The 15896-nt window shown below is 38.3% G+C and overlaps 8 protein-coding genes across 8 annotated transcripts; 1 reads left to right on the top strand and 7 right to left on the bottom strand. All coding sequences in view use genetic code 12, as the record gives it.

Annotated features, from left to right (window-relative positions):
• Position 1: 1 nt before the first annotated feature.
• SPAPADRAFT_51169 (uncharacterized protein) lies at positions 2-2647 on the bottom strand (the record flags this gene model as incomplete). The annotated part of the gene is made up of 1 exon (XM_007375847.1): positions 2-2647. The coding sequence occupies one exon, from the start codon at positions 2645-2647 to the stop codon at positions 2-4; it is 2646 nt and encodes an 881-aa protein (XP_007375909.1).
• Positions 2648-2947: 300 nt separating this feature from the next.
• TIF35 (translation initiation factor eIF3 subunit g) lies at positions 2948-3884 on the bottom strand (the record flags this gene model as incomplete). Its single annotated transcript, XM_007375846.1, has 1 exon — positions 2948-3884. One exon carries the CDS (start codon positions 3836-3838, stop codon positions 3020-3022), a length of 819 nt encoding a protein of 272 aa, XP_007375908.1.
• Positions 3885-4014: 130 nt separating this feature from the next.
• NPL3 (mRNA-binding protein) lies at positions 4015-6521 on the bottom strand (the record flags this gene model as incomplete). Its single annotated transcript, XM_007375844.1, has 1 exon — positions 4015-6521. The coding sequence occupies one exon, from the start codon at positions 6492-6494 to the stop codon at positions 5619-5621; it is 876 nt and encodes a 291-aa protein (XP_007375906.1).
• On the bottom strand, positions 4227-5030 carry SPAPADRAFT_139632 (arylformamidase; the record flags this gene model as incomplete). Its single annotated transcript, XM_007375845.1, has 1 exon — positions 4227-5030. One exon carries the CDS (start codon positions 5028-5030, stop codon positions 4227-4229), a length of 804 nt encoding a protein of 267 aa, XP_007375907.1.
• Positions 6522-6784: 263 nt separating the features above from the next.
• Positions 6785-9079, bottom strand: MDG1 (Mdg1p; the record flags this gene model as incomplete). The annotated part of the gene is made up of 2 exons (XM_007375843.1): positions 6785-8532; positions 8942-9079. 2 exons carry the CDS (start codon positions 8959-8961, stop codon positions 7083-7085), a joined length of 1470 nt encoding a protein of 489 aa, XP_007375905.1.
• A 412-nt stretch (positions 9080-9491) lies between these two features.
• NCR1 (sphingolipid transporter) lies at positions 9492-12920 on the bottom strand (the record flags this gene model as incomplete). The annotated part of the gene is made up of 1 exon (XM_007375842.1): positions 9492-12920. The coding sequence occupies one exon, from the start codon at positions 12918-12920 to the stop codon at positions 9492-9494; it is 3429 nt and encodes a 1142-aa protein (XP_007375904.1).
• Positions 12921-13814: 894 nt separating this feature from the next.
• SPAPADRAFT_61688 (uncharacterized protein) lies at positions 13815-15682 on the bottom strand (the record flags this gene model as incomplete). Its single annotated transcript, XM_007375840.1, has 1 exon — positions 13815-15682. The coding sequence occupies one exon, from the start codon at positions 15659-15661 to the stop codon at positions 14966-14968; it is 696 nt and encodes a 231-aa protein (XP_007375902.1).
• On the top strand, positions 13866-14936 carry SPAPADRAFT_51163 (deoxycytidine monophosphate deaminase; the record flags this gene model as incomplete). The annotated part of the gene is made up of 1 exon (XM_007375841.1): positions 13866-14936. The coding sequence occupies one exon, from the start codon at positions 13866-13868 to the stop codon at positions 14934-14936; it is 1071 nt and encodes a 356-aa protein (XP_007375903.1).
• Positions 15683-15896: the final 214 nt, after the last annotated feature.

The following is a 15896-nucleotide window of genomic DNA, read 5'->3' as shown; positions in this document are numbered from 1 at the left end:
ACTACTTTGCTCTCCCTCTTGAATTCAGACGGGAAATCTTTAAGTTTTCTAGTTTCTGATGCAGGGAAAGAGATTCGTTGCTTGGTTTGATGTCGGTGTTTGTGATTAATACAGGTATGGAACTTGGAATAAATTCAGCTCCCATGGTAGGAAATTGTTCAGTAGGGCTAATCACCTTGGCCTTCTGGTTAGGAATGGCATTTAATGTCACCTCGCTGCCATTTTTATTGGAGTAGAAGCCATCTTTGGAAGCCATTAACACATCGTCTGAATGAGATTTAATTGGTTTTGGACAAGCTCTATTTCTTGCCGCTTGCTTTAAATTCATGATTGAACTTGAAGAGATAACTTTTGGAATAGCAGCTATTCCATTGATTGTATTTTGAGGATTCAATGTACTGGTAGTAACTTTCATACCAGTGGATAATATATCTCTTATTTGCTTTGAAGGGTCCAAAACTTGGGAGGGACTCAAGCTTCGAACTGCCATTGCCCCTATTTGATTAAAGCCATCAATTGGTGTGTTTGGATAACTTGTTTTGGTACTAGATTGGCAACGTTTGTAACAATCAACAAATTTCTTTCGGTATTCACGAGAAGAATCTTGTCTAAACACACGTATCAAACCAAACTGATCGGTGGTGACAACTATATGACCCATACGTAAGTCAGGATCGTTTGTTTTATCCTTGTGTATTGTCTTACTTTCCCCTTCATGAATTGCACTTTCAAATTTACACCTGTCTCCTCGTTTTTCCAAGTCATAGATAATGTCATCCGAAGATTGCAAGATCTTTCTCGTATTTTCAGGAGCAAATATCGCAACATTACACTTGGAATGATGAGCATGGAAACAAGAATAACTGTTGTTTTCATTGGCGATGAATTCGTTCTTATCTTCATCTAAAAGTTTTCTTATATGGGCGGGGATTATCTTATTGATCTTGGTATGTAAATCAGTGGCATGCTGGGTGCGGTCGATCAAGTCTGCTAAAGACTGCTTCAATTTGTTATTTATGATACTGCTGTTGTTTTCCCAAATGTAGCAATAGTGGTCTTCAGAACCGGCAATAATATATTTACCATCTTCTGAACTTGATGCTTGGATCGATGAGGAATTGTTGGTTAAACCCTTGAATCTGGTGATTAACTTTTTCAGGGTGGTACTAATCATACGAACTTTGGAATCATTGGTAGTAATTAAAACTGCCCATTTATCAATCTCACTTACTTTAGGAAGTTGTCCCTCGATATAAAATGGGTTTACAAACACTTTGATCCCCGTTATTTTGTTACCAGTTTTCAGATGGAAGGCATTTACTAATGATCTTTCCTTGACTTCAAATCTTTTTAAGACAAACAATCCTTTTGTTTCCATTACGAAAACAGATCCATTAAATCCACCAACCACACATAGATTTCCATCGGGAGTAAATTCAAGCGCGGTAATCAATACATCCTCTCCTAAGTTCTTGGTATATGATATGGATTTCTCTAGAATAGACCAGAGTCTGACATGGTTATCTAAAGAACCACTTAAGAAAAACCGGTCGTCAAGGGGATGGAACTTGACTGAGGTTACAAAATCTTCATGTTGAAAAACTTGTAAACATTTAGGTCGATCTACATGCCAAAGTCTTACCGTTTTATCCATACTTCCGGAAATTAAAAAGTTATTTTTACTCCATGCCAAAGATAACACATTTTGGGTGTGTCCTTTAAAAATGCGAACCGGCAGTTGGTGGAAAACTGGGGCAGAGTGGAACACTGGGTCTCGTTTGTTACTTTGCGGAGGTACACCTTCCTGCTTCATTTTATGCGAATATTCAAGTCTCCCCAATGGAGACGAAATAACCTTCCAGATTTTAATGGCAGAATCTCTCCCCGCTGCTGCTAAATATTTCCCATCTTTACTAAATTCCATGACAAATATTTCATTATTCAGGCATTTCAATCCGTCATCCTCTTCCAGTAACTTCCCGTCAATTGATCCTAGTTCTTCATCCAGCACACTTCCCTCGCGTGATCGAGAACCTGGGTCGTGATGTTCCATATTTAATTCTTGGGCAAGAAATAAATTATTCAATACTCGCGGGCTCTGCTTGTGTCTTCGTGATACTTTGACGTATTTTGGGTTTATGAAGGATTCAAATGTTATTCCTGACCATGGTGGTTCCTCATCTTTTTCCTTCCAACCTTCAGGAAAGTATGTCTCTATATTTGGGAACTTGACTTGTTCACTGGCGAGGTGGTTATCGAATGTTAGACTTTGGGGAGGTTTTTGGAATGTGGGTACCCCAGTTGCAAAAGATTGATCAAATGATTCAACCAGAGATTCGTCAGTACTTACTATAGTACTTGATTCTAATTCATCTTCGTTATACAAACTAAACTCGTCATTGTCGACATAGCTGTTTCTGTTTAGAGTCAGGTTACTTCGGTTTCTGCCTCTGTTGGTAGACTTACTTCTTGCAACAACAAGTTTTCGGTCCTTGTTTGGCCTGTTGCTATCGCTCAGTTGTCGAGATAAACCTTTTGATCCATCTTTCTTGACGTTCTTTCGCTTTATTAACTTATTAAAGAATCCTCGTTTCGGAGGGGTAGGTGACGGAGAACGAGGTGGTGCTGTTACTTGTCCCGTGGCCATGGTTTTTTTTCTCTCTTCGCCTTAAATAATATTCCTCTTTGTCTAGTGATACTGGTTGGATTAGTAATAAAGATTAAGGTGAATTACGGATCACTTTAAGTATTATGGGCACTGCTGATGGAATTTCTAATGGATGACTAAGAATTAGCTTTTCTCGCAAGCCAAGTTTTTAATCCCGTCCCGTATTGTCTCTGGATTACCGTAATTGCCGCAGCGCATCCCACAGCAAAGAAAAATTCTGGCCCGTGACCGAACGGGACTCGGCTATCAGTAAATTGTCACTACAACTTAGAGGAATTCTTAGCAAAGATTAAGATTTGTTATATAATTATAAAACTAATATACATTGGTGATGATAAAGGAAAGTATATTCTAAGTGGTCTTCTTCTTTTTGGACCATTCCAATCTCAAAATCAAAGAATGGTAACCCTTACCATTGAACAAATCTAATGCCTTTTGAGCAATTTCTTCAGTGGCAAATGAAACGTATGCAAATCCTCTGGATTCTCCAGTTTCTCTATTTCTAACCACAGTGACTCTTTCTAATGGTCCGAATCTTGCAAACAATTCGTTTCTTAACATATCTTCATCAACAAATGTATTCAATTGAGAAACCTTCAAAGTAGTAGAATCGTCTCTGGCTTCTCTGGTAGGTATGTTACCGTTAGCATCAGCTCTCAAATGTCTTGGAACGTATCTACCACCAGTAGCAGTTTCAGCTGGTTGTTCGGTAGTCTCAGAAGAAGTAGTACCAGCAGCAGCACCCAAAGTATCCTTGAATGGACACTTGGAAGTATAATGGTCACCTCCACAAGTTCTACATTTAATAGTTTGAACAACGTGAGCTCTGGCTTGGGCCTTTTCGGAAGCTTCGTCCTTTTCAGCTTGTTTCCAGGCAAGACCTAACTTCAATTCAACCTTTTCACCAAGTTGGGTAGTACTGGTATCTGGACCTGGAGGGGAATTCTTTTCTTTACCGAATTTGTGCCAGTTCTTACGTTGAGCGATTAATGGATGGACTTTTTCCTGTACTTTGACTTCTCTTATCCTTTGAGTAACCTTGACCTTCTTACCATCTTGGTTTGTTCTGAAAGTGATGACGGTCTTGGTTCCATCTGGGTTTGTTATAACATCAGCTGGAGCAGAGTATTCATCTCCGGCATCTGCCCATGATTCTAAAACGGTAGCCATCTTGGTATGTTCTAGTATTTATGTGTGGATTAGTTGATCTGTTCTATTAAAACGCACTTAACTTTAGTTAATGTGCATGGAAAATTTTTTTGAACTCTTTGTAAAATTGGAAATGTGACACGACCAATTTTTTTTGGTTACAGCCCATTCAAAACTAGCCAACACATACTTATACTACAATAAACCACTAACAATTTAGTCCAGATTGCTGTTATGCTTTCAAGGATTGCTACTTTTAGATATAATGGCGGACCTAGTTTTAGGTATAGAAGAACAGCAAGTAGTTTTGAGCAAATTTGGTCATCAATTTTGACAAATTTTCATCTGTGTGGCCTGCTTGGAAATGTGTTCAGTACTTTACGACAACATCTATGCATAAACTCTATATCTAAGCTAAACTTAAAAGGTTATTAAGCTCTTCTGTTAATCCTTTTCTATATACTTGTTCATGTTCTCCAAAATTTTCAAATCTTACCGTAACTGGCTGACCTCTTGCAGTAAGATAATCAACAAACAACTGTGTTTGTCTACAAGATAAGAGTTCGTCTTGTAATGATTGAATGACAATAAATTGTGTTTTATCATGGACAAACTCAAATGGTAGGTTCTTGGCTATAGAAATCTGGGTGGCGTCTGCGATAGCAAGCTTGGAAACGAATGCTTCATTAACAAATACCGAATAGGAAGGATATTCCTTTAATAAGCTAACCACGTCGTAAATTCCATCAAGAAATACCAAATGATCGAACTTAATACCAACACTTTTAACTTCCTCCTGGTTCAGTTCCTGCAAATACAGTAACCCCCTTTGGATAATTTCTTTGCTATTAAGCAATTGAAGCATAAGAGTAGCACCTATGGAATGTCCCACAATCAGAGTCCGTTCAACCTTGTACACTTCTTCTATTTTTTTTAATGCTGACAAAACATCAATCAAATGCATTGGGTGCTTCACTTCAGGAGATAAACGATAGTTTATGCTAAAGAAATTGCAACTTTGCCCGATGCCAAGATTCAATTGTGCTTGTACAAGTTCTTGGAAATCATCAAATGTATTGTTTGGGTCTCTCCATCCACCTCCATGAAGATAAATTACGGTTTTTTCATTCTTCTTATCATAATTGAAAACCTTAACTTTTTGGAGACGATGTTCTCCATAGCTGATTATGAGGTTAGTTGCACTATTCAGCATATCAACTGCTCGTTTATTAAATTCAACTACTGTCTACAATTCCTCACAAATTTCAAATCTCTATATTGACATATGCGTTATATACAGGATCTATCAAAAACTCATTACCTCATAAAATCGTTAAACCCGAGACATTGTCTATTTGCCCCTTTCAAACTAATCATAACATCGTCATAAAGTCCATTATCAGTACAATACAAACTCGGTCTAGAAGTCTTCACTATTCCTCAGACATAGGGTACAATTTAGAACATGAATGAAGATATGCTAGGCAATGCTTCATTCTTTGCTTGCTTGGGTCAAAAAATAAATAAAACTCTTTAAAATGATCATTTAGTCAATCGATTCAAAACAATTCTTTGTCAATTGAATAATTTTTTTTTCCAAAACTTTACAATAATACATTTCTTCAAATAAAAAATACACTAAAACATAAAAAACTTGATTCGTTATAACAATAAGGTAATCACGCTCCCGTTGTTAATTTACTCTCCTTCTTCTTCTCCTCAACAATATATAGAAAATAATAACATCTTTTTGTTCAAATGGATTCATGTGATTTTCCCTTGGTTAATTTGCAACATCCTCTTAGAAACGAGTTGGAGATCTTTCACGAACATAAGAATCTCTTTCTTCTCTGCGGTAGTCTCCACGGTCATCACCTCTATCGTATCCACCACGACCACCTCTGAAGCCACCACGACCGCCTCTGAATCCACCATCATAACCACCACGACCACCTCTGAATCCACCACGGTCAAAACCACGGTCGTAACCACCACGGCCACCTCTGAATCCACCACGGTCAAAACCACGGTCGTAACCACCACGGCCACCTCTGAATCCACCACGGTCAAAACCACGGTCGTATCCGCCACGGCCACCTCTGAAGCCACCACGACCACCTCTGAATCCACCTCTTCTTGGTGGAGGTGGAATGAATGGAGAAGTATCTTCTTCGGCACCGATAACAACACCTCTGAATTCAGCCTTGTCCAATAATGGAATGGCCTTTTCCAATTCTTCAGCAGATGAGAATTCTAAAGCACCAACAATTTCATTAGTGTCGTAGTTTCTGAAAACCTTAACATAACTTGGTTCACTATCGGTTTTGTCTCTAACAAAATCCTTAATATCTTGCCATGCGGTACCATCTTCCAAGTTGGTAAGCTTAACACGGTATTTACCTCTGGTGTCTTCCTTTCTTTCCTTAGCGTATTCAACTAATAATCTTTGACCGTCAAATTCACTGTCGTTTAAAGTTTCAACGGCTCTGGTAGCATCTTCTTCATTATCAAATCTGACAAAGGCAAATCCTCTCATGAGTTGGACATCAACAACGTGACCAGCAGGGGCGAAATGTTCTTCTAATTGTTCTCTAGGAACATCAAAACCGATTGGTCTGACAAACAACTGAGTTGATACTTCTACAGCTGGAGCTGGAGCTGGGGCTTGTTCATCCATGATTGATTATATATATTTATATATTTTTGTGTTGAATATTACAAAAGAAACAGAAAAGAAAAAGTAGCTCTTCCCATTTCAAATTTGGAAAACTTTTCGTTCCTTTTATTTTATTTTTTTTTTTCCACATGTGGGTTTATTTGGATTTTGTGCACGACCTTTTTATCAGACATACCCCAGTACATAGATAATGCAAGCCACACCTCCTTTCACAGCAACAATGGTACTATAACAGAGAACTCCCCCCCCCCCTCCCCTTGAGTGTTGCGCATTCTACAAAATATTCTTTTCAATATATATATTAAAATCAACAAGTAAGATTAAAAGGGTTGAGAGTCAATAACTAAGATTAAATAAAACAAATAAAGTGAAGTAAACAATTTAAACTAATTGTGAAATGAACTATTCAAGCAGTGTCTGAAGTGCTGGTACAACTCAAACAAAAATTAGATTAAATGTAATGAGAAAATGTCTAATGCACAACTCTTTTCGCGAGTGTGTTATTCAGTGTTCTGTTCTGTTCTATTCACTAGGTTGCAAAATATGCCTTTATCAGTGAATGAATGGTGCAAAGATTAATCTTAAAATCTAAGAGAAGACCTTCTTTAAGAATCTTCTGAATCCCCCCTTCTTCTTTTCTTCTTTGGCAACTTCCTTCTTGGAAGCTTCATTGACAGCCTTCTTGGCAGTTGATTCAGCCTTTTTGGCTGCAGTTTCTGCAGTTTCCTTGGCACCTTCAGCGTCCTTGGCACCATTTACAACACCAGCCAACTTGGCCTTTTGTTCTTCAGTTGGTTCAACTTCTTCAAGAGTGTGACCGGCAGCAATAGCAGCAGCAATAGCATCCTTGTCACCTTCGGCAATTATGATTTCTTCTTCGTCTTCAACAGTCTTTGGTGCTTCGTCCTTGACAACTGGAGAAGCATCAACTTCTTTCCCTTCAGCTGGCTCAGTAGCCTTTGGGTCTAAAGTTTTGATTTGGTCACCAGCAGAGGCAACGGCACCAGAAGTTTCAGAAACAACAGCTTCCTTAACACCTTCTGGTTCAGCAGCCTTGACAGCAGCAGAAGTTTCAGAAACAACAGCTTCCTTGACTCCTTCTGGTTCAGCAGCCTTGACAGCAACAGAAGTTTCAGAAACAACAGCTTCCTTGATTCCTTCTGGTTCAGCAGCTTTGACAGCAGAAGTTTCGGAGATAACAGCATCCTTAACTCCTTCTGGTTCAGCAGCTTGGACAGCGGCAGAAGTTTCGGAAACGACGGCTTCCTTGACACCTTCCGGTTCAACGGCCTTAACAGTTGTAGAAGATTCAGAAACTACGGCATTCTTGGCTTCTTCAAATTTAGAAGCAGGTTCAGAAACAACAGCTTTGGCTTCTTGGGTAACTTGGTTAATTCCTGCTGGGACGGCAGCTTCAACTGGAGCAGCCAATGGTTCTGGAGTTTGTTCCTTTTCGGTGTCTTCTTCAGTTGAGGCTTCAGCACCACCTTCAGCAGCCTTCTTCTTCTTCTTGGCCTTGTATTGAGTTCTCTTAACCTTCTTCTTCAACTTCTTTCTTTCTTCTGCAGTCAATTCAGAAGTGGCTGGAGATTCTTCCTTGTTCAAAGTGGCTGGGTCAACATCTCTAACTTCGTTAAATGCAGCTAAAGCTTCTGGTTGTGTTGGAATTTGAATACCTGGTTCACCAGCAACAGAAACTTGCTTCAATTCTTCCTTTGGCAAAACGGTGGTAGATAATTCAGGTTGAGTGACAGATAAACCAGATTCAGGAATAATAGACTTGGCCTTGGTCAGAAGGGCCTTCAAGTCATCAACATCCAAGATATTGTTTTCAATTCCGGAGTCATCCTTGGTGATTTTTTCATCTTGCGATGCTTGCCATACACCATCGACAACATACTTGTATAAGATTGGTTCGGTAGAAGAAGCAAATGGAACTTCCAACAGGAAAGAACCATCAGCTTGCTTAACCAATGGGATATTTTCAGTCCAGTTCACAAAGGAACCAGTGACAACAACGTCTTGAGGACCAGAAGGCCTATAATAAAATGTTAGTAACGCATATTCATAATAAATACTTAAGTGCAAGTGTATTTTAAGTGTGTGACAATTTGTGATACAACGAAAGGCGTTATCACCGAAAAAAAAAATACAAGGGAGACTTCTTCCTGCACGCCATCCGCTGGTTGCTGTATGCAGAATTGATGTTTACTAATGCATGTTTCCAATCGTTATTCGATATGCCAGTGTAATCAATTGATATGCCGTATCGGAGAAACATACTCCCAGACGCAGTTGCTGGGAAAATTCCTTCCGAACCCGTACAATTCCCCCATACAAATTAAAAAAAAAGGGTTTGTGGAATGTGGTGCTGGTAGGTCACACCTTTGCTATTGCTTATTTCTATCTTGCGCTTTTTCTAAAACTTGGTTCAATTGGGAACATACCATTTGAATGTATAGGACATAATTAAATTAGTAGTACAGTGATCAATTAGTGAAGTAGTAACTCTTTGAGTAAATTAAAAGTTGTCCTTCCAGTGAGTAACACACCAAATCCAAAAGGGAAAAAGAAAGAAAGGCTATAGAAGAAAAAAATTTTGTTAGACGAAAAAAAACACAAGCACCAAGATTTCTCTATAAATGTTAAACGCTAAAAATAAAACAAAAAAAAAAATAGTGTTTGTGAAAGTTTCAGTTTGAATAAAAAAAATGGGTCACTTCCAAATGGAAAAACAAAGAAACATTCCTGTATACAGTTGTTCGGTCTTTGCCTGAATACGACCAGGAATTGTCCCAACTAGGAAAAACCGAACAAGCCAGCCCAATCTATACAAACAGCCTGTTTCAATTAATAATAGAAATATTGGAGTAAGGGCAGATAATTAAATTATATATGCGGAGAACTATTAACCGTACACAATCGACCAAGTAAAAAAAAAAAAAACTAAAAAAGACTAGGAATATGCACATTTCTGTGATTACCCCAGCTCTCTATTCAAGATCTATCACTATCGTCAGGGAAATCAATATACGCATCAGCTTCAGCTTCATAGTTTGCTCTAATTTCCGTAACTCTCGTTTTTGGTCGCTGATCATCACCAAAAAAGCTCAATAATATCGGAAGTAAACAAAGTGAATGGGTTGCAGCAATTAAAATCAAAGCAAACCACATTCTAAAATAGTAAATTTCAAATATCTTTGATCTTGTGAACGCCAACACGGAAATACCAATAAACTTGGTCAAGGTAATACCGGCAATCATTGAACCTCCAACGCTGCTGAGTGCGTTGTAAGCCTTGACATTTCTAATATTTTCTGATAATCCATATAGATTAGCTGTAGAATCAACTGACATGAAATTATTATACAACGTTTCGTCGTTTTCTTCGTCAAATATTGATGCTTTACTAATACAATATGCTCTTGTCAAATGAATAGTAAATTCAACTGCTAACCCAGCACAAATTATCAAGTTAACCAAACTGACTGCATTTAACGAGACTCCCCAAATGGCGAGAACACCTCCGATATTGATCAAGATGGAAATAATAGTAACTGTCATAACCGCAGCTGATCTCACTGAACCCAATAACACTGAGCTTACTATCCAAATAATCCCCATGGCGGCACCCAATAATCCAAAAGTCAACTCCAAGATGGTTCTATACTGCACAAAGAAAATATAGAATGGTGACCACACAAAGATATCTATATCTTTAATAAATGATTTGATCTCATTGACTATTCTCAACGCATGACCATAAGCATGGATGAAATCATCCTGTGACCTCAATGCAACGTGTGAAGTTCTGAAATAACTAGCGCTGATACCTGACTTACTGTGAGCAATACTGTTACCATAGGGTGCCTTCCCACCTAATGGACAAGGATCGCTAGGTTCTTCAATCCATTGATTAAAATAAAACATGAAATTGTCACCTTCAGGGAATCCATCCATACTAGCATCATAAGGAGGACTGTGGTTGAGATAACATGGCTGGCATTGACGTTCCGGGGCATGTGGAGTGCAAAATTCTCCGCGATTGTCTTCAAATACTGAACTCTTTTTAAATCGACAACATTGATCCAAATCAGGATTCAACCAACTCAAGAAATCATCCAACCAACTGGTTGCAGGTTCGGCCATCATTGATTTCTTAGGTCTCTTGAACTCTTGTTCGAGTATATTCGACAATGAATATTCATTGCATGTGGAAAACCTACCACATATCTTCTGCTGGTTGGTTCTATTTGTAACATCCAAATCCTTAACCACAAAGAACATCGGTGGACCCGCATTGAAGTAGTCATACACTGAATTGAAATAATTAATCAAGTACGAATCCGAAGGAATGGCGACTCTTTGGTCAAGTCCAAATTTAATCTCAGGGAATAAACTTAAAGATATGCCTAACCACAATACAAAGAATGTTAAAATCTTGGGTTTGGCTGTGCGTGCCAAAATCACAGGTGCGTAGTACTTACTGACCCAATGAGAAAAGTTGTACTCCAAATGCTTAACGTCTTCTTCATTAGCCTGTTCTTGTATTTCTTGTTCTTCTATTTCACCCTCTGGTAATTCCACAGGAGCAATGGTAATCCAAGGAACACAATCCACGCGATTATCCTCCAATCGTCTCTGGTCTAATGTAAGCAATCCAATAAAACACGTCATCTGAAGAATGAAATTGATAAACACAGCGCCAGCACTATAAAAAGCAAAGTTCTTAACGGCAGGCATATCGACTGCAGTGGCTAATAGGAACATAGAAACTTGCAAAATGGCACTGATAAAACACGAGGGACCAATGTTGCCCAATGACATGGCTATTCTTTGCTCAAGTGATAGATCGGGATTCTCCTCGGTAGCCAAATGAAGCTCATGGACAATCAAGAAAATATTATCTATACCAATTGCTAAAATCAAAAATGGAATGACTTCAGCAATAATCAATGTTGATTTCAATCCGATAATGGAAAAGAATCCCACAGATGCTGTCACTGATAATAAAATAATTAAAATTCCACATAATCCCAACATAAATCTCGTCTTCACTAATGAATAGATGTTTGTGTTGGGTAATTTCCCTCCTAATGCAAGGGAAGCATAAATAAACATGGCCAAGTAGGAAATTACAATGATTCTTATATCTGTATTTGTAGACTTGTTAAGTTCTTCTGTTAATGATACCTCGGTACTAAATGCAATGTTCAAGTTGGGATTATTTGCTTGTAAATCCTGTACCCAGTTCTGGAACAGATGTTCATAGTTTACAGTTGATTCCGTGAGTTCAGTACTGGATGAATTGCTATTAATTAAAACTGTTACTGTGAATGCCTTGGCTTTTGAAATATCATTATTATTAAACAACAAATTAGGTTTCAATGGCTGTTCAAACGCGGGCAAACAATTAACTGGGGAATCGACGCAATTCTGTAACTTTTCCTGCCAGTTGTTTTCATTGATTGCATTTATGTCTCCGTAAAAGTATTGGGCAAATGATTCTATAGCGCATGCATCGTCAAGCGGCTTAAAGCAAATGTCTGACAACTCAACTTCTTTGTTTATCTCGTATAATTCAAGCTCTTTGGAGAACCACCATTGGACGGTTTCCCAGTTTAAGACTGGCTCGTCTGTCTTTGAACTTATGATTATTTGCTCAATTCTAAACCATTCCCCAAAACTAGATTCAAAAAATTGCTGATTTTTTAAAGCAGGTTCCTGTGGACTTACCCACAAGTTAATGGGGTTTGTTTCCAAATCCAATTTAAATAAACCAAGCGAAAGCAATACTGTGATTAATAAAGTTGATCCGATCGTGATACCTGGAAATGTTGAACAAAAGAATCCAATACTGCTAAAGAGATCCAGAATCTTCCAATTTAATTTTTGCAGTAAATCCTTAACCCCTGGTTGTCTCAATGTGACATAACTCAATGGACTAATTACATTATTATAATAATTATCTTCTTCCACAATTGAAGGGTGTCTTGGTCGTTTCTTCAACCTTGCCAAATAAACATGATACCCACCTAATAGAATCACTAAACACAACCAAATAATCAATATAGCAAATGAAAAACAAGGCATAATCCCCACTTTACATTTCTTTTCTAAAGATCTGGCATGGGGTAACTTAGGACATGAACTTGCGCAATCGGTACATGCACACTTGTATTCTTTATCGGAACATTTCCTTACAGGGTCATTTCTCAATTGAATACCAGCACTTTTTTGTTCTTCGGTCATCTCATACTCAAAATTGATTTGATAAGGTGATCCGCCCAATAATGGTTTTTCATCACCCAAAAATTTAAGAAACAGTTGATAAGTTTTAGCACCACCCCCAATTAAATCCATGGCGAATCCATTCGTGGCTGAAAACTTAACATTCTTGCACGATTCGAAAAACTCACTGGCCATTGCTGGATTAACAAATTGACTAATTTCAGTAACGATCTCTTTCCCGGTATCCTTGGCGATTTGCGACTTGGTGATATTTACAAATGTGGATTCGTTCGGTGAACATGTGAATTTGCAAAAGAAGTCGTAAAAGTTCTTCCGGCACGCTGGACACGAGGAGATAATTGGGTCAACTCGCTTCAAATTTGATTCTAATGCGTCAATCTGCTCTGGCGAACAACATACTAAGTTGTAGTCCGACTCTTGTCCGCCACATATTGATACTAGTCTTGCCTTGGACTCAGAACTTGGTTCCACGGCAGGAATGAAGTTCACACACGGCAATTCACTTCCAAATACTGATTTTCTTCCACAATTGCCATAGGTGTTACAGTATCCTGGTTTGTGGGTTGATTGGGCAGTTAGTAGTAGTGCTTGGAGTAAAAGCAATAGAAGCGATAAGGCTGTCATTTTTTTTGGTTGCCTTTTCGGTATGTGTTATATTTGAAATAGCAAGCTTAAAACTTTTTTTAGGTTAGTAGTTGAATTTATATCCAATCTTATGCTAGTGATAGCCAATTAAATTAATATAGTCTTTGTAGATGGGTAGCACAAACTAATGAAACTTGAATGACTGGTGAATTTTCTGGGGCAAAATAGCCTGATTAGAAAAGGGGAGGAAGGAAAAAATAGGGAACGTGAGAAGGTGTTGCAAATCGGAAACAGCTGCTCGCCCGAAAAATGAAAAAATGAAAATGGTTCTAAATTTTATTTTAGGGCGAGCTAGCTACAAATTTTAGTTCAAACTTTCGCGAAGTCGGCCTACACACTTTTTTTTTACTTGTTTACCCCAACTTACTAATGCGAGAATATTTTGCATCAATGGAAAAAAAAATTTACGCGTAATTTTTACAACAAATCAAGATCAGACAACACTAAGCTATCTCTAAGCCAGCAAAAAAGGATATGTTGATTGGTATATCAGGAACATTGAGTTCAGGTAAAACAGAAGTAGCCCGGTACTTAACCTTTCAAGGTTTCAAGTTGATTTCATTAAGCAAGCCAGGAGATCCAATTACTTCACTTGTTGATTCCAGCGATTCATTGCCTGAACTGGATTCAGATACCCTCAATGAAAAACTTGATACCCTCGTTATATCAAATGGAAATGTGTCGTCATACTACTCGAAAATGGAAGTTCACAAAAAATTTGACGATTTAGAAGACTTGCTTGATTTTGTTACTGTCAACTGGAGAGAAAACTATGTCTTGTCACACATGAACGACATGCAAATGCTAGTCAGTTTACAAAAGAGGCCATTTTTCCTTCATATTTCTATTGATGCGCCTATTGGTCTTCGTTATCAACGTTATCTCCTCAAGGTAGCATCACATGCGTCTCGTTTGTCATTGGAAGACTTTGTCGTCAAGAATGACGAGTTGCTATTCAATGTGGATAATCCACTCATTGAGATCAACAACCAAGCAAGAATCAAAATCATCAATACTTCAGCATCGATTAAAGACCTTTACATCAAACTATCCGAATTAAACTTGTTAGATTTTTCCAGATTGCGCCCTACGTGGGATTCTTATTTCATGAGATTGGCCGATTTGGCAGCATTACGTTCCAATTGTATGAAAAGAAGAGTTGGCTGTGTTATTGTCAGAGACTACAGGGTCATTGCCACTGGTTATAATGGAACTCCTCGTCATTTGACAAACTGTAATGAAGGTGGATGTCCTCGTTGTAACAAAGGCCATGGCAGTGGTGCTTCCTTGTCAACCTGTCTTTGTTTGCATGCAGAAGAAAATGCATTACTTGAGGCCGGAAGAGATAGAATAAGAGGAGATAGTGTATTGTACTGTAACACCTGTCCATGTTTAACCTGCTCGATCAAGATTGTTCAAAGTGGAATTAAAGAGGTGGTGTATGCTCAAAATTATTCCATGGATTCATACAGTCATAAAGTGATGAGTGAAGCCAACATAATATTGAGACAGTACCAACCCCCTGTGGATGGGATCTTCATTTAGACTGAAATAGATGTGTATTTTGTATAAACTTAAGTTTCCTTGTATTCGTAAGGTCCTGGTTTTTGTTCAGCGTCCAACTTGATTTCTTCAATGATTTCGTCATTGTACTTGAGATAAGCTTCAATCTTGTCTCCTGGAGAAATTTGGCCAACACCCTTTGGAGTACCGGTCAAGATCAAGTCACCTTTTTCCAAAGTCATAATGGAGGACATGTGACTCAAGATCTTGTGGATTGGGAACAACATCAAGTCAGTCTTGTCTTGTTGTCTAACTTCACCATTGACTTTCAAGATCAATTCCACATTGTATGGATCAGGGATCTTTTCCTTGGCAATGAAATTGGAAACAGGCAAGAAAGTATCAAACCCCTTACCAATGGACCAAGGCAAGCCCTTCTTCTTGGCTTCATCTTGGACATTACGGGCGGTCATATCGATAGTTAAAGCATACCCTTCAATGCTGGCCAAAGCTTCCTCGGGACTGAATGATTCAGGTAAATTCTTCAAATCACGGTTCAAAGTGAATGCTAGTTCCACTTCGTGATGGACAACAACGCCTTTGGGGACCAAGAATGGACCTGCGTTGGGTTTTAAGATCGATGAAGATGGTTTCAAGAAGAAGAATGGTTGTTGTGGCTTAGCATTGTTCAATTCCTTAATGTGGGCAGCATAGTTACGACCTATGCATAAGATCTTTCTTGCATTATCCAAGTACTTCAATGACATGATTTCTGGTGACAGAAAGGGAAAGAATAAGAATAAGAATAAAGGGAAAACTTGGGGAAGGCAAAAAAAAAAAAATCAGTAGCGGAAATATTACTCGCCAGTTCCAAAATTGGCGCGATTTTCTCAATTGAGTTAATTGACGCCATGGAGCTGGTTAAATAGGCAATAGCTTATATTCAGTTACCATTGAAGGAAATGTTATATTTACGAAGGGCGTACCTTAAATGAAAAAAAA

Source organism: Spathaspora passalidarum (genome assembly GCF_000223485.1).
Source record: "Spathaspora passalidarum NRRL Y-27907 unplaced genomic scaffold SPAPAscaffold_4, whole genome shotgun sequence".
NCBI lineage: Eukaryota > Fungi > Ascomycota > Pichiomycetes > Serinales > Debaryomycetaceae > Spathaspora > Spathaspora passalidarum.
The sequence above is the reverse complement of the archived record's forward strand: the minus strand, read 5'-3'. Positions and strand labels throughout refer to the sequence as shown.